Here is a 21,781-nt window from a genome sequence, read left to right on the forward strand (position 1 = left end):
GTGAGGGTGAAATCATAGAAACGTAGAAAATAGAAGCGGGAGTAGGGCATTTGGCCCTTCAAGCCTGCTCCGCCATTCAATTCCATACTCTGTTCTCACTTTCTCCCTCTAGCACTAAGAACTCTTTCTATCCCCTTCCTGAAAACATTCACTGTTTTGGCCTCACCCACTTTCTGTAGCAGAGAATTCTACAGGTTGACCACTCGGTGAAGAAATTTCTTCTCATTTCAGTCATAAATGTTTTAAGGCCTATCCCGTATTCCATAGACTACGACTCCCTGGTCATCAGGAAAACCACCATTCTGTCACATTCCTATCCAAGTGAGGTCACTACTTTGTTTGCTTCTATTGGATATCATACTCCACTTTTTCTTTAAGAAGAAAGTGAGGGCTGCAGATGCTGGAGATCAGAGCTGAAAATGTGTTGCTGGAAAAGCGCAGCAGGTCAGGCAGCATCCAAGGAACAGGAAATTCGACGTTTCGGGCATAAGCCTGAAGAAGGGCTTATGCCCGAAGCGTCGAATCTCCTGTTCCTTGGATGCTGCCTGACTTGCTGCGCTTTTCCAGCAACACATTTTCAGCTCCACTTTTTCTTTAATCTATTTCCCCAGAAATATCAAGTTCTCTTGATGCTCCACCAGAATTTGCCTTCTTGGTTAATGCTGCAACATCCAGCTTGTTATCCTTTCTTGAAGGCATCTTCCTGTCGGTAACCTGAATTTCAGCCATTCATCATTGGTCATAAAGTCTTGTCAATCGGCTGAAATCCCACCGTTCTAAACAGGCCCTAAAATGAACGAATTACAACAACTGGTTAACTGATTGATTATCCACAACACGGTTTATTGTTTATGATTTGATCAGCTCACTTATTTAAATAAATGAAAAAAAACATTAATATTTATAGATGTATACTAGAATTAAATAATGAATATTTTCAGGGATTATATTTATTTATTTATAGATGTATACTAGAATTAAATAATGAATATTTTCAGGGATTACATCTTTGTGATGAAATTTTTGAATTTTGTTCTGTTTAAACAAAATGAACTAGAATTGTACATGAGGTGCACAAACAATTATAACTTTTAGTGCCAAAAATCAAGGGCTGATATTTACGTCAGATTGATTTTTATAACGGTCTATAAATGGTATTTTTCTCAGCAGTACTGTCTTCTAGTAAGAAGCTCCAATTAGAATGGAACCAATATGTGACATGTTCTGACAGATAGCTCTTCTAATTTTCTCACCGGGGAGACAACTCTGCCTTTAAAGTTAGCAGTTTTTCCAAGTTGCATCTCTGAGGCCAGGAATTCATTATGTGGGGAGTGTGCAAGTGTGAAGCCTTGTCATTTAACTCGGTGAGAGTGTTATTTGTGGTGGCATTTCTCCACAGGGGTACTCTACACTGGGACTGAGTCATGTCATAATCACTCTTGAATTATGATTTGGCCTCTGTAGCATGCCTGCTGTAACCACTGCAGTTAATCAACCACGAATTGAACTAAGAAGGGGAGCAATACACATTAAAGATGATTTTTGGTTTTCCAGTTTGATTGTACCTGTAGATTGATCAATCAACCAAGCAAAATACTAGCAGATGACCTAAGACTATGAAAGATGGGACTACAAATGCTAGTTTCTTTCTTCTTTCCTTTCTTTCTTTGTGACATTTTTAATTGTTTTGTTTCTAATTGAATTCCCAATGAATTCTCATGTTTCTACATGTTTGTGTAGGTAGATAAAATAGACACCAAAAAGATCAGTTGGGCCTTCAAGCATGTCACATATCATAATGGTGCACGGATAATGCCTATCTCCACCCTACAATCATAAAAAATAAACCTCAGCAAACCATCGAAAAGAAAGTCTGGAAATTCCTCTCGGATTCCGGGTATGATTTGAGCATGTGACTAGAGGACATGACCTCAGCAATCTATTATGACATTTTAACTTGCCACTTGCTCCAGCGTAAGCTACCTCTATCAGCCAGTCCATCTTCCTTTCAAATGACAGGGGCACTGAAACTTTGCTCAAAGATGCTGTTCAGTGAAAATAAACACCTTTTCCTTCAATTAAATATTGAGGATACTGAAGCCAGTCATTCATTCCTGCTATAACCTCCATTACCTATTCGCCAATCCACCCTTCTCCGTGGCAACAAGCTGAGGTGAAACCATCACCCAAATGTCACATTTCAGCCTAGGATAAGCTACTGACACAGTCATACAGCACGGAAACAGGCCCTTCGGTCCAACTCATCCATGCATCCTCAACTGAACTAGTCCCATTTTCCTGCGTTTGTTCCATATCCCATAAACCTTTCCAATCCATGTACCTATCCAAATGTCTTTTAAGTGTTGTCATTGTTACCATCCTCTACCACTTTCTCTGGCAGCTTGGTCCAGATACACACAATCCTCCATGTGAAAACGTTTTCTGTCAGGTCCCTTTTAAATGTCTTTCTCCTCTCACCTTAAACGTATGCCACTAGTCTGGACTCCCCTATCATGGGGAAAAGACCTTCACTATTCACATTATCGAAGCCCCTCATGATTTTATAAACCTTTATAAGGGGCAGTTGAGGAAACTTGTCAGCAAGGAATTTCACGGCCTCCATAGGTGGAGCTCAAACCCCTTGCGGTGTGAATACATCTGAATGGGATATCAGTTCAAACTCTGATGTTAAACTTCCATTCACAGGAAGAATGTGAGAATGTTTGCAGAAAACTTTAAAAAGTCACTGACCGAACAAAGTGATCCAAACACTCACTCACACCCATCACAGATTGATGATTGCTCACTGCCCATAGCTGATCCCTTAAAGAATTTCAAACACCTTAAATACCATTGCCACCCACCAAAATCCCAGTCAATTGGAATCCACCTGACTTTTCGCAGTGCAAGTAAACTTGCATTTGGTTGGCTGGCGACATTCTGGATGCCACTATATAATGGGACCTTGTGTTGATGGGAGTTGGAGTTTGTTGCCTTGTATTTACTGTTAAATAATTATGGGGCTTATTTGGTTAAAATAGCTGTCTTCTCATCTGATACTTTAAAAAGCTGCTCGATTTTTGTCACACCATCCTCCTCAAATTGCGTGGTACTAGGCAAAATGTAGAACTAAGGGAACATATTATCACAGGACTGTTAATCCAGAGACTCAAGCAAATATTCTGGGGACCCGGGTTTGAATCCTGCCATGGTAGATGGGGTGTTTGAATTCAATAAAAAAAACAAAAATCTGAATGATGACCATGAATCTTTGCTAATCGTTGGGAGAAAAAGAAAACTCATCCAGTTCACGAATGCCCTTGAGGGACAGAAACTGCTATCCTGACCTGGTCTGGCCTACATATGACTGTAGGTCCAGAGCAATGTGATTGACTCTTAACTGCCATCTGGAAAATTAGCAATGGGCAATAAATGCTGGCCCAGCCAGAGATGCCCTCATTCTGTGAGTGAATAAATTTAAAAAAGGCTGTGTCTAGTTTGCGGAGAAAGTGAGGTCTGCAGATGCTGGAGATCAGAGCTGAAAATGTGTTGCTAGAAAAGCGCAGCAGGTCAGGCAGCATCCAAGGAACAGGAGATTCGACGTTTCGGGCATAAGCCTGAAGAAGGGCTTATGCCCGAAGCGTCGAATCTCCTGTTCCTTGGATGCTGCCTGACTTGCTGGCTTTTCCAGCAACACATTTTCAGCTGTGTCTAGTTTGCCTAGAGGGAGTATCAGTCCTGCTCTGACCATATATTTACACTCATTATGAGGACTATCTCCATCTTCGTAATGACATCCAGCATGACTCCTCACCAACTTCCTACTTCTAAACCTCAAACCTTCCAAAACTCTCCTACCTGAATCCTTGCTTACACCAAGTCTCATGCTCACATCACCCCTGTGCTTGCTGTCTAATACTGACCTAAAATTTAAAATCACCAATTTAAAAATAGATTATCATTAAAATTCAACAAAGAACTGCAGATGCTAGAGACCTGAAACAGAAACAGAAATTGCTGGAGGAACTCAGTAGGTCTAGCAGCATCTGCAGAAAGGAACATTTTAAGTCCAGAGACGATTCATCATTCCAGGAGTCTTCTGCACTAGCCTTACAGCACTCTGATAAAGTTGTGCTCCTCCAATTCTGACCTCTGAGCATTTCCTACTGGTACCACTTCACAATGTTAGGGGCTGCACCACGGTCTGGAGTTCTAGAATTTACTCTCTAAACTGCCCCATAGCTCACTGCTCATTTAAGGTGCCCCTTTGAACCTACCTCCTTGCCCAAGCTATTACTCATCTACCTGCCCTAACATGAGCCAGCTCACTTAGAGTAAAAAATGAGGTCTGCAGATGCTGGAGATCACAGCTGCAAATGTGTTGCACAGCTCACTTAGAACCAGAGAGAAGCAAACCCTGACATCGACCCCGCCCCTCCAATACGAACCACGCCCTCACAATGCAGACCACGCCCACACACTACAAACCTTGCCCCTGCAATACAAACCACGCCCCTGCGATACCAACCGCGCCCCGCAATGCAGACCACGCCCACACACTACAAACCACGCCCCTCACTGCAGACCACGCCCATACAATACAAACCACGCCCCGCAATGCAGACCACACCCACACAATACAAGACATGCCCCGCAAAACCGACCGCGCCGTTGAAATACAGACCACGCCCACACCACACGCCCCTTACAATATAGCCCCGCCCTACAACACGACAATACAGACCTCGCCCCATAATACTGGCCCCGCTGCTCCAGCACAGACCCCTCCCCTCCAAACAAGGTCCCCAGGATGCAAGTCCCGCCCCTACACTGCAGGCCTTGACCCCCCCATTATTGTCTGACGTACCCTCCAAGTCCCACCCCTATCGGGCACACTAGCGCCCGTATCGGGCAAAGCAACGCCTCTTCCACATAAGCCCCGCCCCATAGTTATGCCGCGCCCGCCACTTTTCACGGGCCGTTCGCCTTAGGCCCCGCCTTCTCAGTGCGACGCCCCTTGCACGTCGCCAGCGCCGCCAATCGCCCCGCCCCATGGCTAACGCTCCGCCCATCAGGAACCATCCTGCGCCCCATTCTCCTGTTTCTACACCCCCCCCGCCTTTTGCCTTGGCCCCGCCTCCCTGCCCAGACGGTGGCCTCACCGGCGGCCCCGCCCACCCTGTAACTCCGCCCCTCTCCCTCGCGCCCCGCCCCGCCCTCCCTCCCTCCACAAGCCAGGATCAGGCAGCGCGAGTGGGCTCCAACATGGCGGACAGCGCCAGCGAGAGCGACACGGATGCGGTGGGCAGCTCGTCGGCGCTGCCGCCCTCCAACTCATCGGCCGCCTCCAAGGCCGGCATCGTGATCTCGGCCTCGAAGCTGGAGGAGCTGAGCAACCGGCTGGCCTCGCTGCAGCAGGAGAACAAGGTGCTGAAGATCGAGCTGGAGACCTACAAGCTCAAGTGCAAGGCCCTGCAGGAGGAGAACCGCGACCTGCGCAAGGCCAGCGTTACCATCGTAAGTGAGCCCGAGGCCCTGGGGCCGTGGTGTTTGTCCCCCCTGCCCCGGTCAGTCTGCACTCCCTCTCCGCGGGGCCTAGTCCCCAGCCCAGCCCCACCTGGAGTCTGCTGCTGGCTGACCATTGAGGGTTAGGCCACACGCTGGGGCTGGGGCGGGCAGGGCATGGCAAGGCTAGGGAAGGGTGGTACAAAGGGGATCGCAGGACCCTCAGTGCTCTGGGTGGTGGACGAAGGTGCGACTCTGCAAACCCGAGAGGGAATGGATTGGTTTGTTGTTAACGCATCTGTACCTGTCCCCCCCCCCCTTTAAAAAAAATGCAAATTCCACAGATTTATTTCTCAGTTGATGTTCTGTCCAAATTCGGCGGATGATCCTGCATTCCTACTCGCTGTAGGAAACAAAACCAGCAACAGGTGCTTCCAGGTTTTGGTGTGTTTTGTGCCATGATTTCTGGGCTGTGGGAAACCTTTAATAACGTGCTGATTTGCCCCCAAGTACTTCTGACATGCCATGTCGACGATAAATAGCCCGACTCTCATGTTGCAGTAAAGGGTGGTTGCCACTTGCAAATGTTTTCATTTTTATTTGGAAGAAAGAGAAGCTGGCCGTGATATTCAAAGTAAATAGCTCCCAAAAATCTAATTGTGAGGGGTGGTGCCTGTAAACTGTGTTCCTTTGTTCCTGATGGTGTGAAATCATAACTGCAGGACTTAGAGCGATAAAGATATAATTCACCATTTGAAGCATCGTGTTACATTTGTAGGGGCCTCCATTTTTTTTTGTTGTGGTCAAAACGTAGCTGCGTTTTTCTGCACATCTTCTGCCCGGTCCCCCCTCCTGGGTTTCAGATCACATTCTGCCACTCATTTCAAAGGAATCAACCTGTTTGGACTAGAGGGATTAAAGATAGTGAAATCTTTTATTTCTTAGAGAGACATGGTGTTTGAGGAGTAGGGAGGGAAAGCTGCTGATTTTTCAGGAGTTTTTTTTTATTCAGAAAGGTGATTTTGAAGTTTGCAAATTTTGGTGAAATGTTTTCAGTTTGCAGCAGTTCATTGCTTACTGTACTGAGATATAGTACTGATGGTTGTAAATTGCTGAATAGACAGTTGATTTGAATATATCACAAAATGGTATTAAGAGCTGTTTTTTTCTTGTCAATGTACTAAACATTTGACACAATTTGGTATAATTCTTTGCTTCTCATAAATATGTATTGGAGGATTCCCATTCACTTTCATGTGCCCTTTTGAATGCAGAATTACAGTGATAAACTAGTGCAGAAACACTTCCACTGGGACAAGTTATTTTGTGCAACTGGTCTCAGCTGCTCTACATGGAACTCTTCCTTCTCCTTCATCTAACTTAGAACTTCCCAAAATTTCAGCTTTGAGATTGCAAGTTCTTAGGCAGCAATGGTTTCCAGAGAGCATGAACAGCTGAGCACCTATTGTAATCGGCACCTGCGTTCAGAGCCAGTCCCCCTGCCTCTCTCTCTACTTCCACCTGCTCCATCCCTTGTGATTTGAGAAATCATATTTAGAGTTTTCTCACTTAAATGTGAGGGGTAAAGTTTGTAAAGCACTGATGTAACGCTGCCTGCATGTCGTCTTTACGGTGATCATTTGGATAGTGCTTGCACTGAAACATGTTACTGTCTACTTAACACAGTCCTGAGCCGTTTTGGAAGTGTGGCTTAAGGTTGATCAGCAACCCACTAACTAGCAGCGGGTAGCCAACTGAATCCAAATAGATTTAATGTAAGGGCTTGTTAAGGGCCTATTGCTGCATTGACTGGAATTTCCATTTGGCATTGCAGACAGCCAAATTTGTCCTGATCACTCTGGTGGGCTCAGGGCAGAGGGGTGCAATAGATAATACAAGGGAGCGCTTGGGTGGGGAGTGGAGTTTGGAACTCTGAATTATCTCCGATGTCTGTCTGATTCTCCACCACTGATAGCTCTCAAGTCTGCACTGCTCAATAGAAGTGAGCTGGAAAAATCTTGCAAGGGAAATGTTATGAATTGAAACATTGAAATGCATGAAGAGCACCCAGAAAGATGATCATTTTTTGATAGCTGCGTACAAACATGAAAGACAAAGACCTGTTGGAATCTTGCTTCCTTAGAATCAACAGCTCCAAAGAATTTTCTGTGGATGTAATTGAAGGTCAATGGACCATGGTCTTGAATATTGTCTTAGTCCTTCCCCATCTCCATTTAACATTAATCTTTTCAGTTGAAGTGAGATGCAGATTGCAATCAAAACTGGATGGGCAGGAAAATTAATTTGTCCCAGTCCAACTATTGTAAAGTATTTAGTTTATTGGAATAGAAAAGCTGGATGTACAGAGAAGCTATTAATACCAGAATAATCTTAGTATTCTACAAAAGAATGGTCATGTCTGACTTGTAACAATTCAAATGCTGATACAGCAGAATTTATTTGTCACCTAAATGGAATTTTTAGTGCTGTAAAATTTGGCTTGGACTGTGTGTTCTTGATGATAGGATTTTAAAAAAGTTGTTACCTCAGTAGAATTGGACATCTTTTAGTTCCACCACTGACTAGTAGGAATGCTTTTTTTCTAATCATGAGATAACCAATCTTTTTGTAGTTTGCCAGGCTTGATGATTTGCAGACCAAGAGAATGTCAGTGTGACTTGCAAGAGAAGATGAAAAGTTGGGGAAAAAAGTGGAAAATAGCAAACATTAAGTCAGGGTCAGAGTTGTATAGCATGGAAACAGATCTTCAGTCCAACTTGTCTGTGCTGACCACATATCCTAAATTGATGTAGTCCCATTTACCTGCATTTAGCTCACATCCCTCTTAAACCCTTCTATTTATGTACCCATTTGGATGTCTTTTTAAATTGTACGCACTTCCACCACCGCCTCTGATAGCTCGTTCCCATCCATGGACCAACCTCTGTGAAAATGTTGCTCATAAATCTTCCCCCCCCCCCCCCCCCCCCTCACCTTAAAGCTCTGCCCTCTAAATTTGGACTCCCCTACGTGGAAAAAAAGACATTGACTCTTCAGCCTATCCATGTCTCATGATTTTATAAACCTCTAAAAGGTCACCCCTGAACATCTGCTCCAGCCTCTTCAGCCTCTCCCTGTAGCTCAAACCCTCCAATCCCTGTAATATCTTTACAATTCCTTTCTGAAAATTTTCAAGTTTAACAACACCTTTCCAAAGCAGGGAGACAAGATTTGAATGTAGTATTCTAAAAGTGGCCTCACCAATGTCCTGTACAGCTACAACATGACGTTCCAACTCCTGTACTCATCGCACTGACTGGCGAAAGCAAGTGTGTCACATACTGCCTTCACCCCCCTGTCAAGTTGTGCAACAGTTAAATCAGTGACTTCGGATATATCACTTTCTATGGGTTGTAAAATTGTTTTGTCATATATTTTGTTTAACAAGAAGCATGGCGAGAAAGTTTTATTCTTTCAGGTTTCGCTGAGCTTGACTTTTAGTTGGCGAACTGTGCCCCACAGCATTTGTGATTATTATGCACAGACTCGTTGTTATAAAAGGTTTGCGGATGGGGTTGGTTTTGACAATCGTGGATTTCACTCGTTAACATTAAGTGTGAATTTTATTTGGAGGAATGAGAAAATAAGCAAAATCAACTTTGTATTATTTCTTGTATTCCGGTATTGTTTGTGAATGTCAGTGTACATTTGGGAATGGGAAGACATGGTGGAATGCTCCTTCAAGCAAAAGCATGGAATCGCTTATTGCTTGAGAATGGTTTCCTAGCATTGGACAGTTACATACCATGGCCGTGGTTTCCATTTAAGTCTGTCCGGATACATAAAACTACTCACCTGTAATAGATGGCTTTGGGGAACCCTGTCAAGGAGAGTGCTGTTTGGCATTCTATGCTGACAGTCTTAAAGTTGTTTCCAAACATGGGAAACAAAGTATTTTGAACAGAACCAAACTCCATGTTTTTGTTTCCCTTTAACTTGAGTCATATGGTTTCCTCGAAAATGCACAGTGGCTCAGTGGTTAGCACTGCTGCCTCACAGCACCAGGGACCTGGGTTTGATTGCAGCCTGGGATGACTGTGTGGAGTTCGGACATTTACCCCATGTCTATGTGGGTTTCTTGTGGGTGTCCTGAGTTCCTCTCACAGTCCAGAGATGTGCAGATTAGGTGGGTTAGCCATGGGTTGGGGTGGGGTGATGAATCTGGGTGGGATGCTCTTCGGAGAGGCATTGTGAACACAATGGGCTGTATGGCCTGCTTCCATGTTGTTGGAATTCTGAATCTGTGCAGAAATCTAATGTTAACAGCTGTGCTACAGAAAGCCCCTCCACTAATGCCCTCATCAACCATTCCAATTTAAATTTGCCCTTAGTACTTCTGTAAGCTAGGAGGAAAGATGGACAGCATGGCTTCCACTGAATAGATTGTGAATAACAACAAGTGATTGATCAGAGGCTGATTGAATCCCATTTGGCTGAGCAATCCAGAACCAGCGCCTTAACATCTCTAATGCAGTGGTTGTTTCTTTACCTCTGTCAGGTGTTCTGAGTTCAAGTCCTATCTGCTCTGGTGGTATACAATAGCATCGCTGAACAAGTTGGTTTGAAAATATCCAGGCCAAGAACATTTTGGTTTCCTTGTCCAGCAGTGTTGGCGTATGTGTTCCTTAAATTATTCTTAAGTTTAAAAGCATTGTGTGGACTTGTTGGGCTGAAGGGCCTGTTTTCCACATTGTAGGGAATCTCATCTCCTCTATTTATTGCAAAGCTTCCTTAAGTTGAGTTGGGAACTGTGAACAAAGCCCTGTCCTAGTGTGAAACTGTTTGTCATTTTAAGAAAGATGGTAGCTGCCTGACTTTCTTTTCACTGTTAATTGACCCTCAGTCTTTTAAAAACATTTCAGTTTTTTTAAAAATGTGTGACAGGTATGAGCAGTTTGTGGTAAAAGTTTGGATTCATTTTATGTCCAGTGCAGCTGATCTTTAATATGGAAAAAAAGGAATCTCTTAGCTAATTCCATCTATTTGCGTTAATTCTCCTTTAAGATGCCCAGATTGATTATGTCATGGACCAATGAACTTTGAACCCCAGAACTACACTTGAGTGAATAAAGAGTTGTAAGCAAATGAAAACTGAATTACTGGTTAATTTTAGTTGGTCAGTGAAAACTGTCCTTTGCTAAGATAAATAGTTGAGGTGTACCACTTCCAATCCTTTTTTATGCCAACCACCAATTACCAACTGGAATCGAAAATGTTTACTTAGCTCTTGAAACACACATTTCTCTGCTGTCTGAATACTAATCAGTTTATTCTGGGATTTTGCTAAAAGAAATGAAATTGTGACTGTAGATACTTGTTTTCAGCATCTTGGACCACTCCTGTTGGCAAGCACTTGCTTCATATATTGGCAGGTCTCTGCCTTTACCTGTCTAGTTTTTTGATAATTTGTGATGATTTTGAGTCAACAGAAAACGTCTGGCTTTTTGTCTTTATTAGTTTTATCGTATGTAACTTGTGAAGTATTTATTCTAAACACTTTTGTGGTGTCATAAAGTGTAAGTAAATGTCAAATAAATGAATTGGTAAACAGGAACAAGGATGTCCTGTATCTTTACAAAAGTTTGCCAATTATTTATTTTTAAAGCTCTTTTTAAAACTCAGCTGTGTTGTTCAGTTAAGTTGGATTCTGAATTGCTGAAATGGTAACAGTTGCATGTTAGTCTCTCTGACTTAGCTACTAAAGATTTCAAATATTTAAGCAAATACTTAGCAATGTTAGCTAATTTTCTTTGTGCTGAATGTTGACCATTAAATTCATAGGGACCATAGATACAAATACAATCCACAAGGTACTTGTGATTGAGTTGAGTGATTCATCAACTCTCAAGCATGGAATGTACACGGTGGAGATCTTGTATATTAAGCAGTTGGACCTTTTATTAAACAAGTTTGTTATCATTAATTGTGTGTAAATTAACAAATATAGAACTATCAATGCATTGTAGGAATGTTTGGTTTCATCATGGGATAACCTCTTGTAGAAAGGACCAACTTCATGGTTCCTAATTTAATCCTTTGTCTATGGCTTTAGACCTCTAGTCCTACCATCAATCAATTTCACAGATTGGCGAATGTGAGATTGTGTCCATGTCTCTTGAAGGGATTCAGAGTAGAGTGCTGTAACTTTGGGAAAACCTCTAAGTTACCATCCAGCAGATTGTTGGAGCGTTAGATGTCTGGTATTAAATTGAAATAAAAATTGCTGTTGAAGGGTTTCTATTTACTGCATATCAGTCATTAGAGCAGTGGCAAGTTTGCAGCTATTAGAGAAGGAGGCACATTGAATTAAGAGATGATGGATACTGCAAGAGATAGTTGATGTAACGGATGAAACAGTGGTGGACTGAATTATGTTAAATGGGAGGAGTGATTTTGCTCATTGAATACAAAACTTTGTGGTACAGAGGACAAGTTCATTTGCCCAGGATGTAAATGGGAGCCCCTCAAGTTTGTGCTTCAATCAGGTAGTGAGTGACTCATCTGTATCTGAAATCTACTCACGTGCTCTGGAGTGGCCACTCTTAACCTACTTGTCTAATGCACATTTCAAATAAAATTGGTACACTTTAATTCAGTATAGCTCCAAACCTTGTGGGAGAGTGTTCCACGTTTTTACGATACTGTTTGATGAAATGCACCCCAAAGTCACTACTGAACAGTCTTGTGCTAATTTAACTTTTATACACTCTTGTGGTGGACAATCCTATTTGAAATAGTTTCTCTAACTTCCCTCTTAATTTTTTTGATAACCTTTTAAAGTTCTTTCCTTTTGGGCTCATCCCCAAGGAATTTGCAAATCCTTGCTGCTCTCCACATGGGTCAATAGATCTTGTGGAGTTAGCTTCAATGTATTGAAGTTTTCAAATTAACTTTCAGCCAAGAATGGCAAGGGTTCCAGAGTGCAAGGTGGTGTCCCTGTCTCTGAGCCAGGAGGCCTACATTCACATTCCACCTTCATGAAAACATCAATTAAAAGGATGATTTTTTAAAAAATCCAAGAAATGGTTCACACAGCCACCAGGATATCTAATCAGTGAAGACTAGAGAGAGCATTGTTGCTGGACTTGCATGTGTTTGCATTTGTTGGACTTAATATAAAGTGAACATTCTAAAAAGAAACATTGAATTTGGGTGGAAAAGTGAAAAGGAGTATTCTTATCGGTGTCTCTAGACCAAAATGCAGAATGACCTGTCTCAGCCTTGGGCAAAATTCCTAAACAAAAATGACAATTCTTTGTTCTTATTGGCTGTTATATATGGTGGAATGGTATGTCATAAAAATTCTGCTTGTCTGGCAAGCATCAGTTTGCAAACTGAAATAGATGTTTGTAATAAGGCGTGGAACTAAAATAGGACTGATATCAAGACTGATTTTATTATATCAGTGTTGCTGTTCTAAGTGCATTGAAACTGTAATAGCTGTCACTAATTATGATGGGATCTCCCTTGCTTGTATGCAATATTGGCTAATTTTGAGTTTACTGCTCTGCTGTTGCATTTCAGTTTTCCTGACTGAGTATCTTGTAGCTTGTCATGATATACCTTCTTTTTGTGACATTAAATGTATAATTGCCTGCTGTTGCAAAACCAGTAATAGTGTTGAAGTGAGCTCCTCCACCTCATCTTGGGAAAAGGAGCAATTGATGAAAATTGTAATGTATGGAAAATGGAAGCAGATTTTTATCCTATGTGAAAGTCTATGAAATGTCATACATTATGTAAAAAGCGATGTAGATTTAATAATTCTTTTAACATCTGTAACATAGTTCTCTTGGCACTGGGGGGAAAAAGTAATAAATTGTTGACATTCCAGCCTGATGTGTACCTGTTTTTTCGCTGATGTTTGTTATTTTTTAATGTTAATGTATGCAACTTTGTCTCTTGTCACAGTAAAAATGCAAGTTCTGTTGTGGCTGGATGTCAATCAAATGCTTCACAAGGCAACTATGATCCTACTGTTCACAAATTATCTTGTAAGTGGTGGGAATGCTTAATGTCCTGCTTACTGTACTGTCGGGGAAATGTCCCTCAGTTTCAAGTTGGCTAGCCTGGGTTTTAAAGAAATGATAAGAATGTAATATGGTCATTGGCTTACATAATACTGTGCTACCATGTGCCACCAATATCAGTTGCAATGACCAAGAAGGGCATCTTGCACTTCTTGCCATGATCGAGTTCATTAGCAATTCAGTTCACAATTTCAAAGAATTCAATGGTTTTCAATATATTTTGGATGCTGTGCAAATTAAACAATAACTTAGTGTTGCTAACTTTCTTCTTGCTGATAGTGCTTCTGTGCCAGCCCCCTTATAAGCAAATTGGACTGTACAATTCTGATTTGTTACATTTACCATTTTTCATTGGGTAGCAGTAAGATTAACAACTCCATAACCTCCTGTATATGACCTATAATTTGAGTCATTGCCTTGTGGATTTGTAATTGCATTTGTAAGACTGCAAATTTGAGGTGCAGGTATGTAATTTGGGAAGCTGATGTTTAACATTGCAAACAAGCTTACGATAGTGTGTCCAGGTTGTAATACATTGTATAAAAAGTGACCCTCAAGTTTGTCCATGAAATCAGTCTCCGCTTACTATTAATTACTGTATCTCCTATTGCAATTCCTAAGTGTTAGTATTTGTGGGCTGTCTTTCCCTCCTTCCCTCCCCCTCCAAATTAATAGTCTTCAGTGTATTTCATTTGATGATGAGACATGATTGAGTCTCTTGACTGATCTGGAGGGATTGTACGTAACATCAATTGGTGTGGTTCGGTGTGGGTGCTGAATTGTCTAAAATTGGTTAGACTCTGCAAAGGTTCAGACCATTGGATTGGAGGGAGGTGGCTAATCCTCCGATGTTGCATTGACCTGTCGAAACGAGAGTACTTTTGGGTCCAGTGACTCTTCCTTAAAACATTAACTTTGATTCCTCATCACGGATGCTGCCAGACCTGCTGAGCTTTTCCAGCAACTTCTGTTTTTGTTTGATTTACAGCATCCACAAACTTTTAGTTTTTATTTATGAGTAACATCGATTTTGCTTGCCATCCAGTCCATTTTATGCCTGATGTCAGTGTTTGGTCTTCACTTAAGATGGCTAAAAAGCAAGTACACTATCCCCAACACCAACATTCCTTATGCTGAAAATATTTAACTACCCTTAAATGTGTCTTTTTCATTTGAAGGATTCTGGGGCTCAGAAAAAAATGAAAGTCATCGCATTCATCATTTGCAGTTTCTTCATAGAAATCAATCCCTGATATTAAAGCCTGCTCGTCATAGTTTCTCTTTGAACTGTAGAATGACGGAAATATATTTAAACATTCCATTATCACATTGTACAGTAACTGTCATTTGTAAAGCACCTGTTCATCACTGGGATAATAAAAAGGTTCAAGTTGCATGTCAAAAATGTGAAATACCCTGTTTCTGTCTGGATTATGGTAAAAACTGTCATGTATTTTGTAGATTTGTTACTTTTGGAGGGTCGGTGTGGACTTGTTGGGCTAAAGGGCCTCTTTCCACACTGTAGGGTGTCTAATCTGTAGTGTTGTGACTATGTAGCTTGCCCTGGAAAGAAAGTAAAAACTTGAACAATATTGTCATGGGTTCACACAACAAGAAAGAGGTGATCAGGTATATGTAGTTGCCGTAGTCTAAGATTTCTGATGTTCTTGAAATATACTGCAGATGAGAAGCTAGGTAATTCAACACTTTCTTCTAGTTTGATGTGTGTCTTGGTAAAATAGTAAAAGATGTTTACTTGATTTAGATTTCTGAGTTTAAGACACTGTTTGACATGAATTGAAATACAGTCATAGTATTTTAAGCACTGCTTCAAGTTCAGGTTGTAAGTTTACTCCCTGAGTTGGCAGGTTTGTTTTCAGATGTTTCGTCAGCATGCTAGATAACTTCACCAGACGGGAGCAAACTTAGAACCTGAAACTCAACCTGAGCTACAAATCTTTTAAAAAAAAAACTGCTTCATGTATTTGAATATCACAGTACAACTAGAATTTCTGCAATCTTAAAAGTCAGTGACTAAATGTCCATCACATAGCAGTGCTATTTGATATAATGTGCATTCAGGAATGCAGAGTTGTCCCAAATACTAAAATTCCTCAGTTTCACATTTTCCATGTCTTACATAATCAGTCTTCTCCTTTGTCAGTTGTAGCACATTCTACAAATAGGCTTTTTATATTGTAGTAACTGATTACTAAATAAGAAATCCTGGTGGTACTTAAAATCAATTTCTGTAAATGTTTAATTTCCCCCAACTCTTCGCATGAATTCATTTGAATAACAGGTTACCTTTTAGAGGTGAAGGAGAAAGTATGAAATTGGGCAAGACAATTGCAGCTATAAGTGAGGAGCTTGCATTACAGGTAGATATTGACAAAATGGGAAAACGGGCACTCATCATGTCTTTTTTTTGCAAGAAGGTAGATGTCGTTTAATGCAACTGAAGCCAAGTCAGTGTGCACCTTTCAAGATTTTGTACTCAAAAAGCTGCCACACAAGAAAGAATAATGAGGGTGTTGTCGTGAAAGCTGACCACCAGTGGCTGGAAGCTGTTGCCAGACCAAGCGGTCTGGATCTATTAGCTAGGATAATAAATTACAAAATAATCCAGCACTGTCTCTGTTTAAGACCCTGGTTAGGTGTCATCTATAAAACTTTAGCCTGCAGAATGCTACAGTTCGTCCAGGCTGCTTCGCTATTAACTTCCTAACCCACTACCTTCTCCACCTAAAGAACAAAAACAGCAAGTTCACTTGCAAGTTTCCTTCCGAATCCCACAATATCCTGATTGGGAAACATATTGCCATTTCTTCCCTGCCGCACTGAACTCTTGCTCAGTGGTTAGCACTCCTGTTCAGGGACCTGGGTTTGATTCCAGCCTCAGGCGACTGTGTGGAGTTTGCATGTTTTCCCCATGTCTGCACGGATTTCCTTCGATTTCCTCCCACAATCCAAGGGTGTGCAGATTAGGTGAGGTGGCCATGCTGAATTGCCCATTGTTTCCAGGGATGTGTAGGTTAGGTGCATTAGTCAGGAGTAAAACATAGAGTAATAGGGTTGGGTGAATGGGTCTGGATGGGTTACTCCTTGGAGGGTCGGTGTAGACTTGTTGGGCTGAATGGCCAGTTTCCACACTAGGAATTTTATAATTCTGAGTTTTACTGTACTTACCCAAGTGGACTGCAGTGGTTCAAGAAGTTAACTTGCTAAACACTTTCCCATGGGGATGGGCAACAAATTCCTTGCCAGCACTGCTCGCAATCCATGAAATAAGTTTTTAAAAAGGAGTAAGGATTTTTAGGTGTATTTCTGTTAATTTGCGAAGTGCATCTTTTGGTTTTTAAAAATCCAAATGCTTATCTATTGTTCAGAGAACCCATGAAATGACAAACTTGTCATTTAACATGAACTGGGGTGCTGCTATTGGAATGCATAGCATCATCCAAGATTACTTAAACATTTTGACTAATGGAAATGAGTCATTATTTAAGTCAAGGACAGGCTATGTGTGACGAATATAGTAAGTAAATCCCCAAGTAATCTATTGTAGAATGCTGGCACATCAGTGACTTACTCAGGTGAATTTTATAAACTTTTACATGAGATTAACCAAAATTGATTTGTGTGGAGTTAGAGGTAACTTTGTGCCCTAGGTTGCTTATTGATTGGGACTGAGGTGACAATCTGCTCTGATTGCAAAATGTGGCAACTATCTTTTTTTCTGTTTTTTAATCTGTATAAGAATGACTTGAGCGAAGAGACAGTTGACATTGAAAGTTGCAGTTTCATTTTAGAACAAAGAAGTTTACAGCCCAGGCACAGGCCCTTTTGGCCCTCCAAGCCTGAGCCGATCCAAATTCACTGTCTAAACCTATCACCCAATTCCTAAGTATCTGTGTCCCTCTGCTCCCCCCTACTCATGCATCTGTCCAGATGCACCTTAAATCTACCATGCCTGCATCTAATACCTCTACTGGCAACATATTCCAGGCATCTACCACCCTCTCTGTAAAGTATTTTCTGCATGTAAACCCCTTAAATGTTTCACCTCTCACCTTGAGCACGTGACCTCTCATTATTGAGTCCCACACTCTGGCAGGGGAGGGGGGGAGAGAAAAAGCTTATTTCTATCTACCCTGTCTATACCCTTTCTGATTTTGTAGACCCTGGTCAGGTCCCCCCTCAGTCTCCTTTTTTCTAATGAAAACAATCCTAACCTACTCAACCCCTCTTCACAGCTAGCACCTTCCACGTCAGGCAACATCCTTGTAAACCTTTTCTGCACCTTCTCCAAAGCGTCCCCATCGTTTTAGTAATGTGGCGACCAAAACTGTACACAGTTTTCTAATTGCTGCCAACCAAAGTCTTGTACAATTTTAACATGACCTGCCAGCTTTTGTACTCAATACCCTGTCTGATGAAGGCAAGGATACCATGTGCTGCCTTGACCACTCTATCCACCTGTGCAGTCACTTTCAGGGTACAATGGACCTGAACTCCCAGATATCTCTGCTCATCAACTTTTCCCAAGGCTCTGCTGTTCACAGTATAGTTTGCTGTAGAATTCGATTCCCAAAATGCCTCAGCTCACATTTGCCTGGATTGAACTCCACCTGCCACTTCTGTGCTCAACTGTCCAATCTATTTATATTTTCTTGTATTCTTTGACAGTCTCCATGCTTTCTACTACTCCACCAATTTTTGTGTCATCTGCAAACTTACTGATCAGACCAACAATGCCCTCTTCCAGATCACAAACAACAGTGGCCCTTGCACTGGTCCCTGTGGAACACCACTGGTCACCTTTCTCCATTTCGAGAAACTTCCTTCAACTACTACTGTGTGTCCTGAGGCTATCCAATTTGGGTTTGAGACAAACTGGAATATTTTACAAGTGGTAAGAGATGAGGTCCTGTGTCATAAACTTGTGCACAGGTAGAATCATAATGAAAAAGTTAATTAAATTTCTAGTCTATCTCAAATAATTTAGAGTGAGCAAAATAGACCGTCTTTTTCTTGGGGTGCGGGAGTCCAGAACTAGAGGGCATAGGTTTAGGGTGAGGGGAAAGATATAAAAGAGACCTAAGGGGCAACTTTTTTCGCGCAGAGGGTGGTACGTTTATGGAATGAGCTGCCAGAGGAAGTAGTGGAGACTGGTACAATTGCAACATTTAAAAAGCATCTGGATGGATATATGAATAGGAAGGATTTGGAGGGATATGTGCTGGGTGCTGGCAAGTGGGACTAGTTTAGGTTGGGATATATAGATTAGTTGGACAGAAGGGTCTGTTTCTGTGCTGTACATCTCTGACTCTATTTAAATAGAGCCATTGTTTGACCTGGGATGCTGTGGTCAGTATATCAAGCCTGAACCTCAGATGGTATATTCACCTTAAAGGATTTTGTGGCACAGAGATAACTCTGGGCAAGGCGGTCTGATCTCAAGTCCCACATGTAGAGAAGTGTCATAATATCTGAGCAGTTTGATTATAATAGCTCTTGGCCTTGGAGAGATCAGTACCGATTCACCCCAGAATGATATCGGAGTTTAAACAGTTAAATTAAGTATTCCTTACGGATTGGAAAGTTTTTAAGGTATAGGCTAATTGAGATTTTTAAATTGATAATGGGATTTACCAAGATACGTACAGAGAGAATATTTCTTTAAGGACACAATCTTTAAATTAGAGCCAGGCCCTGCAGGAGTTCACTGAAGAGGCATTTGTTTCCTGCAGTATCATATCATCTTGGGAGAAAATACAAGATAGCTATCAATGCTCAGTGTCAATTGAAGTTTTCAGGATTCAGCAATTTTGATGGGTAAGAGTGTCAAGGGATATGGATCAAAAGCACTGTAAATGGAGTTGAGGTATAGATCAGAGATCTAATGGAATGGTGGAACAGGCTCAAGAGGCTGATTAACATCTCCCTATTCCTATGTTATCATTTGTAAAACACTATAACATTGTTCATTGTCTAAATTAATTGGCCATTTTACGCAGCTTACTGGTGCCTAGTTGTCTGAAGTGAATTGCCCTGACATTTCAGTGTTATATTCTTTGTTTAAAATGATAGTACATTGTACCTTCTATGAAGAACATGACTGTTGAAATTATCTTCATTTTAGATTAGTTGAAAATTACTACAGCGTTGTGTTTCTCTTTTTAGGCTCCAGGATTAACCAGCATTCCATGTTAATACAGTAACCAGCTGGTGTTACCACACTTCAAATAATAAAAAGACAGTTTTGAAACAAGTTGAGGTCATTGATTGGGCATGCACGTGCAAATCTGCTCATTGAAGAGAGCTATCAATCTTTTATTAATGGTGAACAGTTGCAACATTCTAACTGTATTGTGCCTGTAGGTGGGCGAATGAGTAATGTTACATACTCTAACCTTGTATGGACATCAATCAACTGAACTCTACCCTTTTTCTCATTGACATACAATATTTTTGTTTACATAGTACGGTGTTATAGCACTTTTTTTTGAGAACATGTTTCAGTGCAGGGTTTCCTTGGATATAGGTACAAATTGTTACACTAAATGCACAATGTCTCCCAGGAAGCTGCTGGAATGTCAACTTTTTTACCATATTTACAGATGATGTGGACAAAGTAAAAGGCAAATCGTATATCCAGGTTCTCTAATGACGAAATAGTATATAGTGTAGAACAGAGGAGGAGGTTGCAATGAAACATTGTGGTAGAGGGAGTTCAGTGTGGGAAGGTGTGGAGTCATTTATTGTCACTTTTTTTTAAAATAAGATATAGATCCAAGCATTTCCACATAAGCTGGGAAAATTGGGTTTGCGGAAGATTTGGAGCTCCAAGTACAGACATCGCTGAAAGCCAGTGGACTGGTACGGAAATGATACCAAGGTTGTTGGAATTCAAAGAGGTGGAAGTTGCAGCTGTACTGAGCTAGTTGGACCTCATCTGGAGTAATGCAATCAGTTCTGCGCCTTGGGAAATGTAGATATTTTTAAATCAACCTGTTCAGACATGTTATGACACTTTTGGAGCAAGTGGAACTCGAACTCGGGTTTTCTTGGCCAGAGGTAGGTACATTACCACTGTACTACAAGAGCTACCCCACCCTTTGATAAATGCATATTGGCCTTTAACCAGTTTTCAAAATTGAAAATGATTAGTTTTTCTTATACAAAGCTATCAATGATTCTGGAACCAAGTAAATGGATTTAGTTAGATAAAAGCAAAATACTACAGATGTGAACATCTGAAATAAAAGCAGAGCTGCAGCAACTCTGATCCAGTAAAAGGTTCCTGCCATTGCAGTTCAGTCTTGCCCCTCTAATGCCCAGGAAAATTTGCTACCTGTCCCACACTCTTAGAATACACGCTTGCATACCAACAAAGTTACTCAAATTACGTTGAGTGGGAAGATGAAGCTGACTTAGAATTATTCTGGTGAACTGGAGACCCTTGATTATGGCAGGGCAAAAAAAAAGTAGTACCAAATGAGCAAATGGTAGAATTCTAGATCTACCTGGTTTACTGTGTCTTGGAATCCTGATCCCGAATGAACTGCTTATTGTGTTGTATTAAGAAAGAAAAACCCCATGGCATGGAGGCAAACACTTTTGATACCATGGACCAGAGACAAGAAGGATGATGGATATTCTTGAAGGTCAGCTTGGATTTATGGTTGGGAAAACGTCGCTGACTCTAATTTTGTTTTGAGATGGATGATGGCAAAATAGCAGAAAGACAATGCACCTCTGAGGTGTTGTTGATCTTGAGGTTTCGAGGTCTGAGCATTGTGTGTGAATGTTCCATGACTGGTACTGAAAGCGCCAGGTGACCAAGAAGCATTTTGTGGGAGATGGGTTTATCTGACAATCTGCAGTGGTTTCATGGTCATCGTTAGACTCTTAATTCCAGATTCTTTTACAGTCCAAGATGTGCAGGTCAGGTGAATTGGCCATGCTAAATTGCCCATACTGTTAGCTGCATTAGTCAGTGGGAAATGGGTCTGGGTGGGTTACTCTTCGGAGGGTCGGTATGGAGTTGTTGGGCTGAAGGGCCTACTTCCTCGTTGTAGGGAATCTAATCTAATCGTTCAAACAATGGCGCAGGGAGCAACTGCTTCCTTAAGTCTGCAAAACATTGTGTTGAGGTCAAAAAGTACTTGTGGTCTCGGGAT

The 21,781-nt window shown here is 41.5% G+C and overlaps 1 protein-coding gene across 1 annotated transcript in view; it reads left to right on the forward strand.

Annotated features, from left to right (window-relative positions):
- Nucleotides 1-5,239: 5,239 nt before the first annotated feature.
- ccdc6b (coiled-coil domain containing 6b) overlaps nt 5,240-21,781 on the forward strand; it is a 61,236-nt gene continuing 44,694 nt past the window's right edge. The window contains exon 1 of the mRNA XM_060841866.1: nt 5,240-5,517. Coding sequence (XP_060697849.1) covers nt 5,266-5,517 — 252 coding nt within the window. The 5' untranslated portion in view covers nt 5,240-5,265. The remainder of the gene's footprint in view (nt 5,518-21,781) is intronic.

Source organism: Hemiscyllium ocellatum, chromosome 22 (assembly GCF_020745735.1).
Source record: "Hemiscyllium ocellatum isolate sHemOce1 chromosome 22, sHemOce1.pat.X.cur, whole genome shotgun sequence".
Classification (NCBI taxonomy): Eukaryota; Metazoa; Chordata; class Chondrichthyes; order Orectolobiformes; family Hemiscylliidae; genus Hemiscyllium; species Hemiscyllium ocellatum.